General features: G+C 43.2%; 1 protein-coding gene across 5 annotated transcripts; it reads left to right on the top strand.

Moving 5' to 3' along the window:
* The first annotated feature begins 51 nt into the window (after nt 1-51).
* On the top strand, nt 52-16,534 carry LOC115057991 (probable cation-transporting ATPase 13A3). 5 transcript variants are annotated; one of them, XM_029525274.1, is made up of 33 exons: nt 52-171; nt 1,498-1,564; nt 2,326-2,499; nt 2,750-2,929; nt 3,026-3,096; nt 3,201-3,284; nt 3,434-3,503; nt 3,623-3,757; nt 3,939-4,011; nt 4,131-4,262; nt 4,813-4,980; nt 5,091-5,248; nt 5,324-5,512; nt 6,031-6,092; nt 7,036-7,186; nt 7,383-7,505; nt 7,615-7,632; nt 7,771-7,921; nt 8,092-8,212; nt 8,842-8,966; nt 9,060-9,223; nt 9,674-9,805; nt 9,965-10,044; nt 10,166-10,208; nt 11,152-11,261; nt 11,543-11,639; nt 11,795-11,867; nt 11,998-12,175; nt 12,651-12,832; nt 13,019-13,107; nt 13,186-13,266; nt 13,532-13,627; nt 14,558-16,534. In XM_029525274.1, exons 1-33 carry the CDS (start codon nt 167-169, stop codon nt 14,738-14,740), a joined length of 3,765 nt encoding a protein of 1,254 aa, XP_029381134.1. In that variant the 5' UTR covers nt 52-166; the 3' UTR covers nt 14,741-16,534. The 5 variants fall into 5 exon arrangements, 4 of the variants coding, with proteins under 4 accessions (XP_029381134.1, XP_029381135.1, XP_029381133.1 ...); XM_029525275.1 differs by lacking the exon at nt 13,186-13,266; XM_029525273.1 differs by having other exon boundaries at nt 13,019-13,266.
* Nucleotides 16,535-22,688: the final 6,154 nt, after the last annotated feature.

Here is a 22,688-nt window from a genome sequence, read left to right as displayed (position 1 = left end):
CCTCACATCCTGTTTTCCCACTTCCTTCTGAATGGACCGGTTTGGGACGGTCCCGGGAGGTGCGCAGCGTGGATCAGCGCCTTTCTCCACCGTCATGTTGGGACGGTCTAGAGTTCACATGCTGCACAGATGATCCCAGCAAACGAGTGACACGCAGCGGCGGAGGATGCGGTATGTTGGACTGCGCGCCAGTTGTGACAGATTTGGCTGTTTTATGGAGAGCTCTGTGGCGGTAACAGTATCCGGGCCGTTATACATGTCTGCACCATGAAGGCGAACATCGCTGCCACTGGACGTGTGTTTGCACAAGATACCGGACTGCGCCAGTGTGGAAAATGTACTTAAAAGGAATTCCCACCGCGCAACCTCAGATTTAGTTGTATTCCTTTGCGTCTTTTAGTGTGCAGTTTGAACTTTGTTGGCAATTCAGCTCATTGAATGTTGATGTGAAGCCACTGATTGCTGTTCAGCCTTATACAGCAGATAGTCTCAACAACTGTCAGGCCGGTTTCAGATCCGGACTTCAGCCACAGAGTCTGGATCAGACTGAAGTCTTGTTTTGGAAACCGTTGCTGTGTAGCTCTGGCTTTGTCTTGGGTCTTTATCCTGGTGGAAAAATAAATCTTATTCAAGTCTGTATTTGCAGCAGGCTTTGAAAAAGCAGCCTTTCTGCTCTCTTAGCCTTCTGGGACTTGTTGTGCAAAGACTGAGTCACAGAGGTCACAGAGGCTCTTAGTCCTTTTACCTTAGCCAGTAAATGTGATGGTCAGTCATGCATTGTGTTATTTATTGGTAACAAACCTGTTTGATATCACATTTTTTTTTTTTTTGCGTTATTTTTTGCAGTACACAGATGATGGACCTACTTGAAAGGTCAGGTCAGATAGCCTGAGTCAAACATTACTCTAGGTGTGACTGTTATTGAACAGGAACATGTATGTAGGGTGCAAAGGTTCTTATTCAACACCCTGACACCGTTTCACACCGAAGGCCTCACACCACAATGCCTATAAAATTGATAGAGAATTGAATTGGGACATTCATAAGCGCACTTTCTGGTGCATATCAGTGGAGGCTTTGGACACAGTGTTAACGCAGCACCATGAGGGAGGTAGGCATTTCGTTTGGGCCTGGTTGAGAGATCTTTGTGAATTACAGACAGCTGATTATTCACTGAGCTGAGGGTAAGAGCACAGGCTGTTCTGTCCGCAGAGCTGTATGTTACAAATCTCCCTTATCAAATTGTGTTTCTATGTTTAACTCTACACAAACAAATACCAACTTCTCTCTTTGGCTCATGAGATGAAAGTAGCCGAAAGTCAGTAAATCACTGACCTGCTTTTCTAGTTTTTCCTTCAGAAGATACTCAGCTAATTCCTTCCCACGGCTGAGAATGCATATCAGACATCATTGCCAATAGGACTGAGTTAAGGACATTTGTAATGAGGTAGGTAAGATGTTTAGTAAATAAATATTCTTTTCTTTTTTTTTTCATAGTTGTACTCATGACAGAGTGAAGATGAGAGAGGGGACGATAATAAACAGGGGCCTGGAGGATGAGATGGTAAATATAATTTCAGATCACATCTCTAAATATTTTTTGTGTTGGTTGTCTTTTGTCGATCTGCAGGAGAAATCGGTTGTTTATTTTAATAAAAATGTAATTACATATTTACAATTGCAGGGTGTCTGTCACAAATATTAGGTGATATGTGTGTGTGTGTGTGTGTGTGTGGGTATTCGGCAGCATGGATTAAAATGAAAAAGCACCCAGTTTGATTTGAAATATAATCACATTAACTGAAATCACTGAGTTGTTCAGAGAAGTAGGAAAAAGTCCATTGGCATGACAAGATTATTCACTGTGATGAGTTGTATCGGTTCACCTAACATTGCTGTAAGACTTTGTTGGAAGGTTATAAAAATCAACCCCTCTGTTGTTTGTCCACCAAATTTTTCAGAGAACAGCTCGGACCAAATGTTTCCTTTTGTATCTATTATTCATAACTACCTCAGCAGCTGATCTCGTTTTGAACAAGAGAGAGAAGTCTTGAAGTCTTTCTCAAAAAGGCCTCTCCTTGTAAAGGACTGTGACACGCCCTCTGATCATATTGATGTCTGCCTCTTTCTTCCCGTTAAGATTCCCAAATGAACCATGTCACAGTGCTCTGCACCATGAGCACGGGTGCTAGAAGTTCATTTTGTTCACCGTCCTCTTGCTCTTAATAGTCAGAGCTACTAATACATACTAACAAATGAATTCCTGTTGACTTTTGATAACGTTTGTTGTTGTTAATTTACGAACCTAGTGTCTGCCTTGTACAGGAGGTGTGGGGGTACCGGCCCTGCCTGTGGAAGAGGATCCTGGTGGGTGTAGGTGTGGTTTGCTCCGGTGGTCTCCTGCTGCTGCTGCTCTATTGGCTGCCCGAGTGGGGCGTCAAGGGCACCTGTTCACACACCTCACTGAAGGATGCACACACACTGCTGCTCAGGACCACGGTACTTAATTTCTTTTTCCACACACCTGACTTCTTTGTATTTATATGCGATCAGATTTAGTATCTGATCTACATTAAGATTTAGTGCACCTTGTCTGTATAACGGCAGCTGAGGTTTCTTGTCGGGTTTGTGCAGTGCGCCATGCCACTGTGAACAAATCATTGGGATACTTGGTGCATTCCACACACGACAAACATCACAAACAGCGATTATGCAGTGAAAAAGGTGACGCTTTGTGTTGTTGTCACAGGATGAGTTCAGACAGTGGTTTCGAGCCAAAGTACATGTGATGCTGGCTCCGGGGAAGGGACCCTTTGACAATTTGGACCTGGAGTCCACATCTCAGCTCCCAAATGGAGATGGAGACCACAGCTCCAGTTCTGCACAGGAGGGACTTCATGGGAAATTTTCAGAAGGGCAGTATGTTCAGGTACATCGGTGGAAAAAGTGCCTGCCTTTTCTAAATCTATATCACGTCATGCACTCAACATCTGATGCCCTCCCCCCACCCCCCCCCTTACCTTAGATCCAGTACTTCACCCACCACAGCACTAAATATTACTGGAACAATGAGACAGAGAACTTTGACACATACAAGTAAGAGTCCCACTGAAAAGCCCTTTCTGCTTCATTTACCATCACAGAAAATATTCAATGAGAATACGCAGACTGCAGTAGACAGATGTTTGTGACTTTTGTAGAGGCCTTGAGGATGTGAAGGTGAGCTGTGCAGGTATACACGCTGACCACACCACTGGACTCTCTAAAACACTGCAGGACTACAGGTACACACACATCCATCATATTCTCTGATGGATTTTTATTTCCACTGTGATGTCTTTAGTGTATAAAGTGTCAGGTCATATAACCACTTCGAAAGCGTTGAAATGCCATTCATGTGTTTCCCCAAAAATGAAACTCTCTTTTTAAACAGGAGGCTGTTTTTTGAGGAGAATGAGATTGCAGTGAAAGTGCCCTCTCTGTTCATGCTCCTCATAAAAGAGGTGAGTTTTAGTATGTGCATCGTCACTGTCACGTGTGCACCTCCTCTTTTAACCTATCAGTCGCATGATAAAAGCTCTCTCATGCTTTGGCTTTGTGTTCCTCTCTCCTCCTCCCTCAGGTTTTGAATCCTTTCTACGTCTTTCAGCTCTTCAGCGTTATTCTCTGGAGCGCAGAGGACTACTACTATTACGCTACAGCTATAGTTATCATGTCTGTCATCTCAATAGCTACCTCACTGTATACCATCAAAAAGGTGAGTCAGGTCTGATCCCCAGGAAGATTGTGAGGTCAACTGACAGATGCTACCTGAAGTCAGGTGACAGATAAACAGCCATAGCAGTGTTGACGAAATCCCCCTTACACTTTCATTCTTAAATAATTCTCCACTGTGTGTTTGTGCGTTTTCGGCTAATTCAGTGTCTCTGCCATTTCAGCAATATGTAATGCTGCATGACATGGTGGCATCACACAGCGTGGTCCGTGTGTCAGTGTGCAGAGGAGGTAAAGGTGAGCTCTGCTCTGACTGGAAGTTATCCATCAAAGCTTCAGCTCCTCTAAAAGCTGTTGAAGGTGTAACGTACCCTTATGATTTTCCTCACTGCGATCCCTCTGATTCTTGCTCCCAGACATTCAGGAGGCTATGTCAACAGAGCTTGTGCCTGGCGATGTTGTCATTATTCCAGCCAATGGGATTATCATGCCCTGCGATGCCGTACTCATCCAGGGAACCTGCATTGTAAACGAGAGCATGCTGACAGGTTGTGTGTCCACAATTACATCTTATCTCATATGCGTTTTCAGGTGCCAACACAGGAGTGCTTGATCTTTGTGCTTATCACAGAGAAAAATGAATTACCATCAATAGTTTTAAAAATATACATATTCAAGATTTATTCAGTTTGAGTTTTAAAGATGCAGACAGTGGCATATGGCTTTGAAGAGCACATGATAGAGTTGCTAGACTTTCATCTGAAGGGAAGAGATCCTTTCAGACACACACAAAGAATCCAATGTACAGTCAATTTTACGTGGCCAGTAAAACTAATAGATTTTAGGAAAAGGTTTGTACGGTTCACTCTATGAATTACTGTTGATTTTTTACAGACTCTAGATTCTATTTGCACATTCAAGGCAGTTCAACATTTTTTAGACCTGATTTCTGACATTCTTCTGCAGTTTTGGGGTAAAATTGCCATATTTTGAGATATCGTTTCATGATTCACTGGCGTGTGTTTACACTCATGCACGTTTCTTCTGTTTGAGTGATGATTTCTGTTGGATGTCTGTGCACTGTGCCTTGATCTTCAGGGGAGAGCATACCAGTTACCAAGACAAGCCTGCCCAGCGTAGGTGCGGAGGCAGCAAGCAGCTACGACATAGAGGAGCACAAGAGACACACCCTATTCTGCGGTACTCACGTGATCCAGACTCGCTTCTACACTGGGGAACTGGTGAAGGCTGTCGTTGTTAGAACTGGTGAGAAAATCGCAGAGAGATAATAGCTGACCGATCCCCTTCATGGTTGCACATGTTTAGCCTCTGCAAGAGATAATGAATCCAGTCTTATTGCTTATGTCCTCCTGCAGGCTTCAGTACAGAGAAAGGCCAACTCGTGTGCTCCATCCTCTACCCCAAGCCCACAGACTTTAAGCTGTACCGTGATGCGTACCTGTTCCTGCTGTGTCTGGTGGGGGTGGCTGGGATTGGCTTCATCTACACCATTGTCCTCAGTATAATGAACGAGGTACAGCTGTGCTTATAAAACGAAATACAAACTATCTACTTTTCAGCTGAAGTTGTTTTGTTCTTGTTAATCAAGGTTCCAGCTAAAACCATTATCATTGAGTCCCTGGATATCATCACCATCACTGTGCCACCGGCCCTGCCAGCGGCCATGACGGCTGGTATTGTGTATGCACAGCGGCGTCTGAAGCGGGTCGGTATCTTCTGCATCAGTCCCCAGAGGATCAACGTGTGTGGTCAGCTGAACCTGGTGTGCTTTGACAAGGTAGTCCAATCCACAGTTTGTCGCTTCTTTTTCAGTTGATGCTGTTTGTATTGCTGAACTGTTGTTCACACTCCTGTGTGCAGTAGTGTGCAGTATGAGGATAAGTTAAGATGAATCCAAACGCACTTCCAGTTGTAGTTCCGAGGGAGGTTACACAAACACTAAAATTTGATCACAACATAAGGCTTCACACATCTGAAATTGATTTACTTGAAATATCCTGTATAATCTGCTATGTGTGAGCTGAAATATTCAAAGAGATCAAAGTTATCTTTACATATTTAGTGAGCAGAGAAGGATAATTGAGACAATTAGTCACAGCGCTAAATTAAAGCCTGATGTGTTTGTTATTAAGTGTTTTTCCATCTTTTTTTCCCCCATAGTTAGTTCCATAGTTTTTCTATAGTTTCTGATTTCTGACAGAACCACGGTAGTCTGAATCCAAACCAGCAAAATGTTTCTCTTTGAATAAAATCTTCTTACAGTTACTAACAGCTCTGTAATTGTTTCTCCTTCAGACTGGCACTTTGACTGAAGATGGTTTGGACCTTTGGGGTATTCAGAGAGCTAAAGATGGCAGGTAGGTGGCCTCTGTTTATGTCTGTAACTTCCTCACAAGAAGCGTACGCTGTTCTTACTGTTTTCACCCAGCTGGGTGACAAACTTTAGTGTGTACGGTACATTCAGCTTGGTCCGGTAACTCAGGTGGTGTCACTTTGAAACGTGTCTGTGTGTCACATGGAGCTAAACAATGGCTCCTAAAAATAGCTCCTATTGTTACAGCCTCCGGACTTTGGCTTTATTTTGTAATACACACGCATCAGGATCAATTTTCTGGGAACTGTTGACAGTCAAAAGTTTGCAGCGGTGTGATTAAGGAAGTCGCAGCAAAAAGCAGTATTTTGGACTCTTCAAACTGTGCTTCTTTTTGTGCCCAACCAGTTTTCATGCCACAGCAAGCGGTTTCCCTTTTACTGTGACATTCCTCAGAAGACAGGGTTGACAGGCTAATTGGATTATATCTATTATGAAGTTGCCCAAGTGCCAAGATTTTGGCATCGCATTTTTATCATTGTAAAAAACTCTGCGAAGTTTCTTTGTGGCATTTAAAGAAAAAAGATTTGAGTAGTATACCCTCATGTTGCGGCTATTTAACTTGTCTGATGAAATGAACATTACTGTCTGGGTTTCTTCCAGAAACAGGTTCTCCCTAGGTCTACACACCTGAGGGATCTGAAGTAAAAGTACATGTGTCCACTTTTTTCTGCACCTTCTGCATGGATGCCTAAACACCCAAAACAATGCTCGCTAAAAATTTTTAAATGGATCACTGTGTTGTTCTGAGGATTTTTTTTTTTTTTTCAACTCTTTTTGGGAAAGGATTGTTGTGTGTGAAGAAAATAAGATTACCTCACCCGTGTTTTCATTTGATGCCATTAATAACCACAGGAGTACTTGCCTGACCTCACTTACACAACTGTACATCACAAACAGATGAGCCAGACTCTCCCTCTCTATTGCAGCTTCTCTCCACCTGAGTCTGATCCCGCTAAGGACAGTCTGGTGAACTCTGGCTTTGTGGCCTGCATGGCAACCTGCCACTCACTGACCAGGATAGATGGCGAACTCTCTGGAGATCCTCTAGACCTCAAGATGTTCAGCGCTACAGGCTGGGTGAGGAGCAGTGATCAGTGTCTACAAGCCTGCATGCTTAGTCACAGCCAGCTTGTGCTTGAATTACGTGGCACGGCGTTCATCGTCTTGGCAGAGGCAGTTGGATAAAATGGCTAAAGTCTGGTACAGGATGAAAAACAGAGAATTCTGGGACTGAAGCAGTCTTCATTTATGATATGGTTTCATTTGTATTTAGATCCTGGAGGAGCCTACAGAGGAGGAAACTGCACTCCACAATCCAATCATGCCCACAGTGGTGCGACCTCCGAAGCATCCTGTACCTGAAGCCAATCAGAACGACTGCCTGACTCAGAACATGGTGCAGTGGCTCTCTTGCCTTTATTTTGTTATCTTTCGTTATGGCTATAAAGTGATATATTTATGTTTGGGGTGTATTATAATATTATTCATGTACTTCTCTTTTTCAGGAGCTTTCTGAATTAACAGTAAGTTGTCCGTTTGTCCTGAAAACTTCACATTTTTTAATCTTTGGAAAAGAGCTATTCCTTTAACAGCTGACTGCAGGGAAAAACACATTTGAAGATTATATAGATACTGACCGTATTTTGTGTTTTGCTCCTTAGACCTATGAGATTGGCGTGGTGCGTCAGTTCCCCTTCTCCTCTGCTCTGCAGAGGATGAGTGTGGTGGTCAGGAGGTTGGGGGACAAACACATGCAGGCCTACTTGAAAGGAGCGCCAGAGATGGTGGCCAGTCTCTGTAAACAGCACACAGGTGACACCTACTTTTCATGCCTGGGACATACAATCACTCCTCTCATTTATAATTCATACATTGATACATTTATCAATAGAATAGAATAGAAAAGTGTATATTTCAGTCTTTAGGTGCAGGCTCTCTACATTTAAAAGGTCAGACTGACATGGCTCTGTCCTTCTTTTCAGTCCCACTGAGTTTTGCAGAGACTATGGAGACCTACACCAGAAAGGGCTTTAGGGTTATTGCCCTGGCACATCGTCAGCTAGAGTCCAAATTCTCCTGGCACAAAGTCCAGAGCCTCAGCAGGTACATCTCCATTCACAGATAACAGCACAATACAAAACTACAGCACAAATGGCCACTGATGGAGTGATCCTGAAAAATCCCAATTCAAAATACATTCTGTCACACAGCCTTGATGTTGATTTCCTGATTGATTTGATGTCTGTCAAATTAAATTCCATTGTTAACCGGGCAAACACCAGTGATGAGTCTAAGTTTATGTTTGGTATAAAAGAATGAAGGCTGAAAGCAGCAACTATTTATGTCACAACCAGCAACAGCATGTAGAATAGCAATAGAAATCCAACATAGCACAGGCAGTAAAAGCAGCTTCAGTGTAGCAACGGTGCCATTATATAGGCTCACCTGTATCTTAATGATCTGGTTGGTTTTCGTGGCTCATTCACACATTACCATCTTTGACATCACTCTGATAAATGTAGAAAATCATTAACTAGACATGGGCAAGGAAGGGGGGAGGGCAGGATCACCGCTCTTCAGCCACTGTGACACAATGAGCATCACAAAGTATATCATTTGTTGTTTCCCTGACATCTGAGCTTGTAGCCTGACCTGAAACATGAGCTTTGTCCTGTATTTGAGATAGTTTGATTTGGGTTGAAATGGAGAAACGCACCATCTGTTCCTTTTAGGGATCTCATAGAGACCAACATGGAGTTCCTTGGTCTGATCGTCATGCAGAACAAAATAAAGCAGGAGACTGCTGGGGTTTTACACGAATTACGACAAGCTAACATCCGCACCTTGATGGTTACAGGTAAACCAGCTCGGTGAGTTCAATTACCTCTTTGTTGTGGAAGTCGTGACCTTCTGTGTCAGCACATTCTTCTTTTCCTGCATCATCTGTTAGGTGACAACATGCTGACGGCCATATCAGTGGCTCGAGACTGTGGGATGGTCCTCGCGTTCGAGAAGGTCATTATAGCAGATGCTGCACCACCTAAAGATTTGCAGCCTGCTAGTATCACATGGCAATACACTGAGAACCCCACTGAGACAGTCAAGGACAGTCAGGTAAGACAAAAATCTCAGCGATGGAGAGATAAGTAGTGTAGTTTATTAACACATTTAAGTCCTTGGTCTCACAGGCAATATTATCATTTTAACCATTCTAGGATTTAACGGTCTTTACTGACACCGTCTCTGGTGTTCCTGTGACAGGTTAGGTAAACGATTCCTGCCCTGTTGTTTGCTTTTAAGCAGTTAGATAACTTGCGGCTCTGCTGACCTGTCCCTCTTTTTTTCAACCAAATGTCCAAACAAAGAAACACACACCACAGCATATGAAGAAGCCACCCAAACGTGGTTGGCTCTGAAGTCTCTTTAGGTAGACGTAGTTAGAGGGCCCATCACATACAACTCCACAGGCCAGTTAGCATGGACCAGCCAGAAAAGAGTACATGAGAGTGTCTATAAAGAAGATTAAATGGCTGCATGGCTTTTGACTTGTACTCTCTTCTCCAGACTGTGGAGATAAACGTGGAAGAAGGGATGTGTAATGAGCAACAGCCTCCTCAGGAACAGAGCTATCACTTTGCTATGAGCGGCAGAGCCTTCGCCGTTATCACAGAGTATTTCCCTCAGCTCATCCCAAAGGTACAGGCTCATCTTTGGGCACATGAACACCAGCATCTTCGTCCTATGTGCATCTGCTTTAAAGCCGTTTAGTGTTCTCTTTAAAGAACAATGCAGGGGCTGGGGTTGTCATTTGGATGTGGCTGTAATTTCGTGTCTCTCCACATGGGGCCACTGCAGCTCGCACTTAGAGGCACTGTATTTGGCCGCATGGCCCCAGACCAGAAGACTCAGCTGGTAGAAATACTGCAGAGCATTGAGTGAGTCCCTCATTGATTTTATGGCTTTAGAGTTTGTTTGTTAAAGGGCCTCTTTTCAGTCATATGGTGTCATCAGCTGTGACAAATGTTTAACTGAAACTGCCGTTTGCTTACCTTCCAGCTACACTGTTGGGATGTGTGGTGATGGTGCTAATGACTGTGGAGTAAGTCTGGTGTCATAACACTCTCTTAAAGTGTATTCTCTGGAATTCAGTCAGCATTTATTTATCTGCTTCTTTTCTTTTCATTCTCCTCATATTTTCAAAATATATTTCTATATCTGGGGGCAGCACAGTGGCATAGTGGTTAATGCTGTTGCCCCACAACAAGAAGGTCACAGATTCAGTCCCTGACCTGGGGCCTTTCTGTGCAGAGTTTGCATGTGCTCCCTTTGTATGCATGGGTTTCCTCCCACCGTCCAAAGACATCATGTTTGGATTAATCGGTGACTAAATTGTCTGTAGGTCTGAGTGTGAGTGGTTGTTGGTCTCTGTCTGTCTCTGTGTGTTGGCTCTGTGATGGACTGGTGACCTGTCCAGGGTGTACCCCGCCCTCACCCAATGTGAGGTGGGATTGGCTCCAGCAACCCCTGCGACCTAGAAACAGATAAACGGTAGAAGATGAATGAATGAATGAATGAATCTCTGTATCTACTTATGAGTCAAGAAACTGTAACAATTAATTCCATGAGTGAACCCATATCTGATGGGCCTGCACGCTAACAACTTACACCTGAAAATCCCTGTGTGCATTTGCCCGTTAAAGTAGAAGAATCTGCATTAAGGTTTGTGGGTAGTGGAGGGAAGAATACTCAAATACAGCCAATACTACATCCACATCCCTCCACTTATACGCTCATTCACACAGTACTATTTTGTTGCACTTTGACATGACGTCTCGGTCAGTCAGGGGTTCAGTATCTATCAGTATCATGTGCAGCCATGCCGCTCAATTACATGCTTTTAGATAAAAATCCTTACTACTCAACGAACTACAGCTTTGTGTCATGAAGTCAAAGGCAGTAGAAAAAATGTACGTGTTCTTTACCTCAAAGTGACATTGTAAAGCAAAGTAGATAATGACAGTGAAGCTTTCTGTCCCTGTCAGGCTCTGAAGAGAGCTCACAGTGGGATTTCTCTGTCTGAGCTGGAGGCTTCTGTTGCTTCACCCTTCACCTCCTCCACCTCCAACATCTCCTGTGTTCCCATCCTCATCAGGTAGCAACTCATTCTGGAGATTCACAAGAGACTATCATCCAGGATGGAGAATGTTAAATACCTAAAGACAGTAAAATCTATATAATGATTGTTTTACCTGTTTGTAGAACAGTTATCAGTGCAATGTGGTGGCACTGATAACTAATTTATATGTTGGACTGAAATCAAATTACTAACAAATTGCTAATTACTCCTGTGGAGTAAAAAGTACTGTCATAAATGTTTGATTTCTCAGGTGCAAACCAAGAAATATTGAGTTACGTGATATTCTTACCTTACAGGGAGGGACGAGCCGCCCTCATCACATCGTTCTGTGTGTTCAAATTCATGGCCCTCTACAGCATCATCCAGTACCTCAGTGTCACTCTGCTCTACTCGGTAGACACAAACGAATCTACTGTGTGGATTGTTGTATTCACATCAAAAATTTTCCTTGGGGCTAAAGTCTCTTAGTCTTACAGTTGTTGAAACTGTCAAGCCATTCATATGCTGCTGTGTTTGTTGATTTATCTTCAATGTTTCTGATATTGTAGATTCTCAGCAACTTGGGAGACTTCCAGTTCCTCTTCATTGACATTGCTATTATTCTCATCATTGCCTTTACAAGTGAGTGGCAAAAAGAAAAGCACAAAAAAAATTGATCAATGTTTAAATTTGACAGACAGACAAAAGCGATCATTAACAGCATCACCATTTGTAAATCAGCTCATTCATTCATGATTCTTTCTGTCCTCAGTGAGTCTGAACCCAGCCTGGAAAGAGCTGGTGCGGCGTTGCCCCCCGTCAAGTCTGATCTCTGGCCCGCTGCTCTTCTCAGTTCTGACCCAGATCCTCACCTGTCTGGTCTTCCAAGTCCTTGCCTTCCTCTTAGTGCAACAGCAGAGCTGGTATGAAATATGGACCCCTCAGTCAGAGTGAGTAACATCTGAAATTCACACCTCCCCCTTGATAAATCAGTAAACCACTGTTTTGTTATGAATGTCATTTACACACTGTGCTAAATATAAACTTTGCTCTGACTCCAAACCTTTGGATTGTTGCACACATGTCCAGCTTTTAAAAAAATCAGATTGTGACAATGACATCAAAAAGAAGATAATGTGGTGAAGGCACCATATATCTGCATATCTGTATAAAGTAGTACAGAAACTTTAAACTACAATGGATTCCTGCAGTCTCTAATTCTAAAGATGCGATGATCCAGTCAACAAAATAATATTTTAAGAAAACATTTTATACAATGGAAGCTGGTTAGCTGACAGAAAGAAGAAAGAATGTTATTTATTTTTTTTTATCATTTTACGTTTGTTTTTCTTTTCTGTCTTCTGGCTTTCAGAAATTCTAATCAGTATATTTTCACTCTTTCCATTCTCCCTTTTCTACCTGCAGCGCCTGTAACATTTCCGGCTCCAGTCTCCCTCTCAGCCCGAATGTAACGACTCCTCACAACCACAAAAACATCAAGAACTACGAGAACACCACCCTCTTCTACGTCTCCTCCTTCCAGTACTTGGCTGTTGCCATCGTCTTCTCCAAGGGAAAGCCATTCAGACAACCAAGCTACAAAAACTGTAAGACTTATCCAATACTGCTGGAGCGTGGATTGTGTCAGCACAGCATTCATTTTAAACTCATTTACATTTTTTAAAGGTATATACATTTTATTTCAAGATAGAAAGACTGTGCGTCTGTGTGACACTGCAAGAGCATGACACCTAAAATGCTTTTGACCAAATTCCTGTGCGTTTGCTCATCAGGGCCGTTCATGCTGTCCTGCATGGGCTTGTATACGTTTCTGCTCTTCATCTTGCTGAATCCTGTCCCTGCCATCGACAGCTTCCTAGAGGTAAACCCCGTGTTACTGTTGTTGCATGAAGTTGATGAAAACCGTGTGCGCTCACCCCGCTGCTCTGCCTCCCCTCAGATCGTGTGTGTTCCCCACGACTGGCGCATTACACTGGTCATCATTGTCATAGTGAATGTGGCTGTGTCTTTCATGCTGGAGGTACACATAGCACCCTACAAGTTCCCTGATACTGCTCTGCATTGTTTAAATCAGAAAACTGATTTGCATGCATTGACCCCCCCGCCCCCATGAATCTGTGCTCAGTAGTAGCTTCACTGCGGCATAATGAATGAAATCACCAAATCTCTTTCTTGTTTTGTGTGTGTTTTCATTTGAGTTATTAGTGTCTTTTGGCATCTGTCTGTGGCTCAAACCCAATCTTTATCCCTCCCTCTCGTGTTTGATCGGCTCAAATCTCCCGTAGATTTTGATCCTTGACATCATCTTGTGGAGGCTAGTTTTCAGAGGCAATCAGGGGGGAAACCGCCACACAGAGTCCCCCTCTGCTGCCACACCTCAGGTTGGGAAGCTTTTGACTGCACTTCTTTCTGTTTTTGCTTTGTTTCACTTTGTAGATAGTAACGCAATTTCCATAACTCTGGTCTGGTGTGATTCTCTTGCTTTCTTTTATATTTTATTCTGATGATCTGTTTTTCATATCAGACTCTCAACAAGATAGACTCTATAGGTCATCTAAAAGCAACTTAACCAATACACTGTTTCAACACACACCATATATGTCTATATCAACGGTGACTTTACCATGTACATCACCTGTAGGGAGATACACGAGCACGTCCTTTGGGTAAACATATTTGAACACCCTCAGCAGAATTTGCTTTTAAGTTTGAGTTACTTTTGTGTGGTCTAACATGTTGCAATCATATATGTTTGCAACAAATATTTAAGTTCTATCTGCAATTTTACTAAATCAGTGTCCTTATAAAAATATTTCTAATAACTTAGCTTTGCACCATGTCTTCTTTCCATTTCCTGTTCTAAGAAAGCAGTCCCAGACTTTTGGACGCAACTGTACATAATATGTTCGTACAATGACTTTGGGATAGATACATAGCATGTGTCTACATGTGTCATGCATAATTGTGCAGACATACTTGTCAGTATTGCCTCAATTTCTAATGGGTTCCTCTTACACGTCACTAAAAAATACCTATGTTTTATATTATATGCACATATATTTTATATGTGATTTCTTAATATATGCACACATATTACATTGTGCTTTGTACACTTTTCAACAGTCATTAGCATTCAAATCTCAACCATTCTTGAATCTTGCTGCAAACAAACAAACAAACAAACAAACATACATCAAGTATTCTGTTGATGAAACCCAGAAAGAAGATAATATATAAATATAACATAAATGTCTGTAATGTTGAGTCACTCACTTATTTCTTCCCTAATGATCATATTGCACATGCTGCAGGTGTCCAATGAACGCTGGGCCTCGTCCTTCCTCTCCTGGTTGTTCTGTCGCAGGAACAAACCCCCTCGGGTGCGGTACAAGCACTTGTCCCTCGAACTGCAGGACGATTCCGACTGGCCCCCACGACCCTCCTCGGTCACTTATGCTGGTGATGCACAGTCCCTCACCTCAGCCGCCCCCTGACAACAACACAGCCACAACACCACCAACCAACAAACAAACCTCCACACAAACAAAACCTGGTGATGATCAGATGAACCTGTTTAAGATGTAGACCCTGATGAATGTCAGTAAACCTCCCTCCTTCTGTAATAACAGAATTGCTCATATATAATGTTTTCAATTATTTTGATCCACCAAAGTTATCTGGCTGGGCAAGCCCTCGTGCAACACAACATTTGGTTGTGCAGCTGCGCTGCTAAACCTGGAATTGAAGGCCTGGAGTAGTTCAGTGTCTCTGAAACACAATGCGCTTTTTCCCCCTTTCTTGGTGGGAGCTAGATGAGACAATTGGAGCCACTCTTATCTCTTAATGGTAAATATGAAATGGTGACAGCAGGTGGTTAGCTTAGCTTAACTTAGTGTAAAGTGTGTACGCTGGTGCAGTTAACAGTCTGGTTCTTTCCAAAGCTTCAAATCTTTTAAAGCTCACACACAAGGTTCAGACTAAAAGTGGCAACAGCAAAGGAAATCGCCGAGAGGAATGCTGTCACAGTCACATGGCTGACATAGATGGAGTGGTTGAAATTAAAACACATCAAGCCCATCATACTTGCCAACTTTCAAGCTCTAACTCTAGAGTCCCAAGGCACAAAATGTGCTGCTGAAATCTGCTGCTCATCGGCCGGAGTTGCCCGCTCACGAAGAAAATGAGTTACTTCTGGTCTTTCTGGTCTTGTCTTTCACATTCTTGCCACTTTTGATCTGAATGCACAGTAAGTGTGTGTCATGGCTGTCTGGTTGGAGCTTATTTAGAACATCGGCCACCTGGCTGTATGCTTCGATGACCCTCCTTCAGTCCAGCTGCTTCTCCTGTTTTCAAGCTCTCTGCTAAGCTGTGATGAGGTGCTACTAGCTGTAGCTTCATCTTCTTTCATATTCATATTGTCAGCTAAAAATCTGTGTGAAACGACATCAATATGATTGAATGTCTTATTTAAATGTTTTTCCAAATGAAATCAAAATGAAAAAGCTCCTCTGGGCCACACATGACACAAGTGTCGTAGGAGTTTTCCCTTTTTCAAACTTAACAATGTGAAGGTTTTGGGATTACACTTACAGTATTCGGCTGCTGCTCTTGTAATTCAGTTATCACTGTAAAAGGCACTGGATGAATCTTTCCACTGCTGCTAAAACAGAAAGGTTGTAAAGCAGCAGAAGGTTATATGGACTCAAAAACACACACAGACTTTGTGAATATGACCGGTAGTGTTGTATTCCTATAACTGAAACCATTACACTGCCTCATTTGAAATTCTTCCCGTGGAAGAGAGAAGCAGAAATGTGTGTTTCTTTTTTTTTTTTTTCCTACAACAAACAAACATATTTCTGTTAGTACTGCGGGAGAATCGAAATAATTTCAGAATCGCTGTGAAATGCTCTCTTACTCAACATATGAATTCAATTTAACATTGCTTTGGTACTGTACAGAGAAAATGATGATGATTTAATTGGTTAACACAAACAAATTAATCTAAATTAATCTTTGTGGCACTTGCAGCTGTGACAATTGTAACATTTCACTTTTATACCATGTTTATAGGTAATTGTTTGCAGCTCTTTTGCACACTGTATTTTTCTAGTTGAATGTACAAAATGAAACGCATGTGAAAATAGCGATCAAAACATCTCCATTGTCCGTGTCTCGAAGTGACTGTATTTTTGAAGATTATAATAAACTTATTTTGGTATTTCCACAATGTTTTAGTTTATCTCAGCAAATATCCCTGTGTTTGCTCTACAGAACTCCCATTACATTTCCCAATAAATTTGTATATTAAGCCACTCTTGCGTGCTTCGTGGGGGGCTGACCTTGGTCACACTTTTTCAGCCAGGACTTACTGATCAATTATGGGCTTTCCCAGCCTCCTCGCTGCCTGGCATATGGGCGCTTAAAGGCGCGAGAGTGGAGGAGAAAGAGGGGTATCATTTCATGTGGAGATCAGGGCCCATGGGCAGTGAATGGGTGGATTTAGAGGGGACTGTGAATAAGGGAAGGGGGTCCTCGCTTGTACCAAGAAGAAAAGAATCTCCCACAGATCAGGGAAGAGCCTTTTTGGGAATATTCATGATGAGGATGAGGAGGCATCATGAATTCATGTGTGTCTCCCTGACTTGCACGGATCATCTTTTCAGTAAACACTGATGTGTACAGAGCTGAGATGTCTTGCTTTCGATCACTGTTTGCAATGTAGTTTCGTGGATAGTGTTGCCCCTCCACAAAGCAATATGGGTTTTTGTGTACTCTCTGCTGTATTCCTTTTGTATCAGTAAGGCAACAGATGGGGAGTGGTGGAAAGACATAAAGAAGCTAAAACACACAGCCTTTCTTCCTCACAGCTAGCTACTCACTGCAAAAGATTTTCTCAAGCTTGTGCTCAGACGTGTGCTATTTCAAACATTTTGGACTTCATCTCCTTTCTCTTTTACCCATACGTTTTTTTGTCTGAGTTGTGTACTTTCAAGATTTGGGCCTGTGCACACGGCCTTTGTTGACCGCTTTCTCACTCACAATAGATGCCACAGAGCGATCACAGTTTCTCTGAATATTTTACAGACTAAATGTTTCAAACTTCTCTGTATAAATATATAAATATTCAGAAACAGGACAGTAGTCACTTCACAGCATGACGAAGTCTACAAGCATCACCAGCCCAGGAGTCGTCTGCATGTTCTCCAGTGGTTGCTGGACGCTCATACGGCTCTCATTGTGATTAATAGTCAGGACACAAGGCCAACCTGATGCTCACTTACGGTTGGCCTCATTTTACAGATGACACAAAGGCACCCACGTCTGGTAAAAGGTCTGTGACCCACCAGACGGTCACAAAGCCCTTCTCCTCCCTCCTGTCCCCTAAGCATGGGCTTCTTCCCTGGGCCCTCATGGCGTCAAGGCCCCGCTTCCTTTATCAGTCCTTCCAGACCTGAATGGGCTCTGTGGTTGGTCAATAAATTCAGTGATTCAGGGGGTGGACAGTTGCAGCCGTGTTAACGTTTGTTCACAGGCTTGTTGGAGGGACGGGCCCCGCCCAGTGGCTCTTTGTCTCCCATGGTCCCTCAACAGGTTAGAAGTCAATGGAGGGCCTTGTGTGGAGGTGCCAGGGGCATGGATGGAGCCGCCTCTCACATGGCTTTCACATAGGGGGAGGACCGGCTGGGATCACTGTGACACTTGTTAGTGTGGGGCCACACAACATTGCTGGGTTGCCTGTCGTTCAACCCCTGAGGGCCTGTGCGATATTCGGTACCTTAAACAAACTAATGGTTGAGGCTGCAGGGCAGCTTCGAGGTAAGACGATCTGCATTTAGGGGCCTGCAGTGACCACAGTGAAAAGAAGTCCACAAGTCTATCTTCCATTACCAGTTTACAGATCAGTCTAACAATTAAATGAGGTCAGAACTCCATCTGGTTTACGCAGACTGAAAGGGATGGTGAGTCCAGTCTTTAAATGAAGACTGGGACAGTGTTCCTAAAGTTTTGTGGCCCCCAAAGGTGACGCAGTGTTGCTGAGTTATGGCAGGTTTCTCAGACTCAGCTGAGCCAAATCATGGGAACAGTCCCATTGGGAGCAAAAAGAGACAGAGCCATCGATAAAGCAACACACAGACAGAGGAGGGCTTTAGGAGACAGAAAGCAGCGGACAGAAAAAGACGCACAGAAACTGAAGAGGGACTTAGAGCCTCGACTGAAGCCTAACTGTCATGAGAAGATGACAGTTGCCATGGCCACCCAGGAGCCACCCAGCAAGCATGTGAGCAGGGGAGGCTCAGGGGCCGGGGGCCTGGGCTTGGGCTAGTGGATCACATGCACTAACCAGGGATTATGTGCATAAGTGATGAGCACTAAGCCGGCAGGTGAAGGAGGGAGGCCCTGAGACAAGGAGCGCGCCATCCCTCAGGACAGCTCTCCCTGTAAAGAGCAGGGACATTTTCCCAAGTGAGGTTGATCTGCCGTGTGAAGGGGACTCAGCCAGAGGTCCTCGAGTGCTGAAAGGGCATCCCCCAGGCTGCTTTCACGGCATAAGTGGCCAAAACACCGGTCTTGTGAGTCATCTTGAGTGGCAAGAATGGGCAATCTTCACATTCATAAATCCCAACGCAAACACACTTGTGGATATGGACTAAGCTTGGATAAAGATAAGCACCGCATGGCAGCGTATCAGCAGGGTTCTAGTCGAGGGAGGCCTTTTTGCTCCAGTCTCGCACAAAAGACAATGGTCTACAATCTTCGGAAAACGACTGGAGTTAAGCACTAATTAGTTATCTTTACAGTATATTTATGAACAGCAGCTTTGTTTCCTGGCTAGGATCAACAGGTTCACAGGTTGTTTTGGTGCAGGGAGTTGATGCTCATAATATCCATGGCCTTACAGGAATGTGTTTGAACATTGATGGCACAAAGAAAACACATTCCCATGGTCCATGGAGAGAAAATACACAGTTAACCAACCTCCCCCCAACACCTTTTCAAGACGATAGTATCCCTGAACATATTAACATGTAAATACACTTAGATACTTTGACAATGCTCTGAAATGCATATAATCTACATGCTAACTAGTCCTTTAAAGAGTTTCCACTACTGAATGTGGTTTAGGAGCACTTTCATGTCTGGGTTTTAAAAATTAAATGTGAGGCCTCTCTTAGAATCTCTAAAAGCGTTTTTCAACTTGATGAGGGATAAGGCGATGACTGGGTTCGCTTTTCAAAGGAGGAGACCCAGAGTTCAATAAGACTTCAGTCTCATTGCCTTTGCTTCCAAGTTGAAGATCTAAATGCTGCTTTTTTGAGAAAGAACCCACCACGTTAGGTGACAGATGGCAGGTTGTTATGCTGAAATACCAGTTGCTATGGTCCCCCTTTTCCTCCGCAGCTTCACTTGCAATAACTAAGCATCCCCTCAGTGGCCGGTGTACTGACTTGGAATAAGCAGACTTGAAACTGCTCAGGTTGTTGTTGACAAACATGAGCCTGGATGAGTCTCCTAATCTCCTGCTGCCTTATCCGCTCTTTATTGCCGTATAAACAGGGCTGAATACACTAGAAAAACTAAACCTCTGTTTTCAGCCTTCTCTTATCTCACGCAGGGTTCAGTCTACTGACCTCTACCCTTTTTACATCTCTGCCTTCGCTAAATTCGACCATATTTTTGATTCAGCACATCACCATGACAACCAGTTATTTCCCATCCTTCGGCCCACCCCTCCCAGCTCCTCTTCACCATTGATACTGCTACCTCCCCCTACCCCTTCTTTTTTTTTTGTCCAAATAAAACAAAGCGCAGAGTGAATGCACTCTGAGGTAGGTAAATGTATTCAGTGACATCAGCCAGGACGAGTCTATTCTGCCGGATTCCTGTACCACTTGTTTCCAGCCTTGTCTGGGGGCCGGATACTCTGTTGGGCCCATTGTCCCACATGTATTCCACACAGACCCGCAATTAATGGAAGCCTTGTCTAAGGCTTCTGGAGCAGAAACTGCTGTTGGGGAGGGGGACAAAAGGCGGGCAGAGCCGGGGGCTGGGAGTTGCTATGGGAGGGCCCCCCTCCCCTCTTTAAGGGGGAATTCAAAGGCAAAAGGAGGAACAGAGAGGAGACGCGGAGCGCTGGATGAGATGTTTAAGTGATCCCCTCTGTCTCTGCCCTCCCCTCCTGGCCTGAGATGTTTTCATACCAACAGTTGAAAGGGAGCCTTTACGGTATTTGATGATGGGGATGGTCATTTCACTGCCCAGTGCTCTGTGGTGGAGGAGCAATCTAGGGGCACAGCTTTAAGACCAGGTGAAGGTGGAGGGGGACAATGGCAACTGGCAAGTGGCCCGATCTGTGTCGAAATATGTATCACAATGCATCAATGTTTACTTGGCACACTGCCACTACATGAGTTGAAATAAGCCTCATTTTCTGCAGCAATAATTTCCTCTGATGAAGGCTCATCTCATCCAGTGACATCAAACCAACCCTATCAGGTTCTTTGCTCTGCTATGAGGGTGAGTCACTCATTCACTCACCTGAAACATGATATGAGAGTTTTACGTTGATGACATCAGAAAATAAACATTTCCTCTTGGATGAAGCTGAATTAGAGTTGCGGCTGAGGATGGACTGATCGGGTCATTCAGTCTTTGTTCCCGTTTCTAATGCATCTTAATGACAGACGCTGAAAGTCTATTTTCATCTTGATCTTAAAGGTTTGGTGGACTGTAGTCCTGTCTGTGTTTTCCTCACCTTGTGCTTATCAGTCACATACTGGACCGAGGTAGCTTCCTTTGCCACCTGCCGCCTCCCATCAGTTCCCGTCAGTTCCCACACTGATACAGATCAGGACTCCGCTATAAACTTCATGTCTAAATCTCCATCCACACAATAAAGGGTTGTTTGTGGCAGAGCAGCAGGCTCAGTAAAAACACAAGTGATAGGACATAATTTATTGTAGCATGCATGGCCTCTTCTCCAGAAACCTTCTCATCTGCTGTATGCAGAGACCTCAGGCTGTTTTAAAGCATCTTGTTAAAACATCTAGTCAAAAGATTAACAGAGCACTTTATGTGATCCCGGGAGAACAGTTGTCAGGTCTGAGGTGGTCAGTGTGAGTTAAGTGTTAAGCTATTTGGTAAAGCAGAAAAAAAAAAGCTATGTGAAATTTTTTCCTCCAGGCAGCATCACCTATAAGCTTTTTTCTTTTCTTTATTTTTTCAAACCATATTGTGTTTGTCCTCCAACCTCCAACTTTGTTTATTACACACACACACACACACATATATACCAGATTTCCATAGACTTAACTTAATATTGACTCAGGTCAAGAAGCCAGTGGGGCTTGAAGTTCTTGCTCATGCACAGAGGAAGCTGTAGTTGCAAACTCTGACCTGCTTTTAGGGTCATTTCACCTCTGAGGATTTAGGAGCTTTACAGAGAGTGTTTGAAGTCTATCAGAGAGGATAGAGGGGTCTAATGGTAAACCTGAACCAGACAACGATGCGTCTTAATAAACATAAAAGTGACATTATACGACACCAGGGACGTCTGACCTGATGGTGCCTGGAATGGTTCTTCACATTGTTTTGATGTGATTGTTATTAAAAGGGCTCATATTGGTGATAATTTATCATTTAAATAGTGTTGGACAGGAGAGTTTTAGGATTTTATTGTATTCATTATTTAAAATTTGTGACATTACTATTTACCTACAACTAATAAAAAGCACAATCTAATTTTTCATACTGTATGAATTCACACAATTAGCGTCACAACAAAAAAACTTTTTTAAAGGTGTCGGAAAAAGACAATAACAGATTAAACTGGATATATAAAAATAAAAGCATCATGACTTTTTATTTTGAAAGATTTTGAAAGATGGGTTGACATGAACCTTTTATCTCAATGGATTGATTCAGGGAAAGCTGGACTTAGTACATATTCTCTAACATGCATGCTTTAGGATTGTGGGAGGAAACCAGAACTTGTGGAAGGAACCCAAAGAAGAATGAGGAGAACAAGCAGACTGCACACAGCAACACCTGGATCAGTTAGAGGGTTCAAACCCAAAGCCTTTCTGCGCCGAGGCAGCAGCAGCGTGGTTCCCCTACATTTCATCAGCTTCTTGAAATGGCTGACGCTGTGGATTTAGAAAAATCTACATGATCTAACCTTCAGGCTTTCTGTACACCTCCGTGTCACTGAATAAATTCATGTCCTGTGGCAGTTTGATCTGCAGGAGAGGGAGTGATTAAAAAATGAGCAATAAAAGTTTGGTGACCCTGTTACCTTAAGACAATTATAAGGACAACTTTATAATAATATGTTTGTCTCATATTTTGTCAATTTTGAGTGGGACAGGAGTAATGGAAAATGATTTCAAAATCTATATTTAAGTTAAAATCATGAAACACGATATAGCTGCTTGTGTAAGA

Source organism: Echeneis naucrates, chromosome 17 (assembly GCF_900963305.1).
Source record: "Echeneis naucrates chromosome 17, fEcheNa1.1, whole genome shotgun sequence".
Lineage (NCBI taxonomy): Eukaryota > Metazoa > Chordata > Actinopteri > Carangiformes > Echeneidae > Echeneis > Echeneis naucrates.
The sequence above is the reverse complement of the archived record's forward strand: the minus strand, read 5'-3'. Positions and strand labels throughout refer to the sequence as shown.

Bases quoted from the DNA above. Each gene is read 5' to 3' on its own strand.
- LOC115057991 (XM_029525273.1), top strand. The intron at 12,176-12,650 runs GTGAGTAACATC...TTCTACCTGCAG, and splicing joins ATATGGACCCCTCAGTCAGA to CGCCTGTAACATTTCCGGCT. The intron at 13,628-14,557 runs GTTGGGAAGCTT...CACATGCTGCAG, and splicing joins CCTCTGCTGCCACACCTCAG to GTGTCCAATGAACGCTGGGC.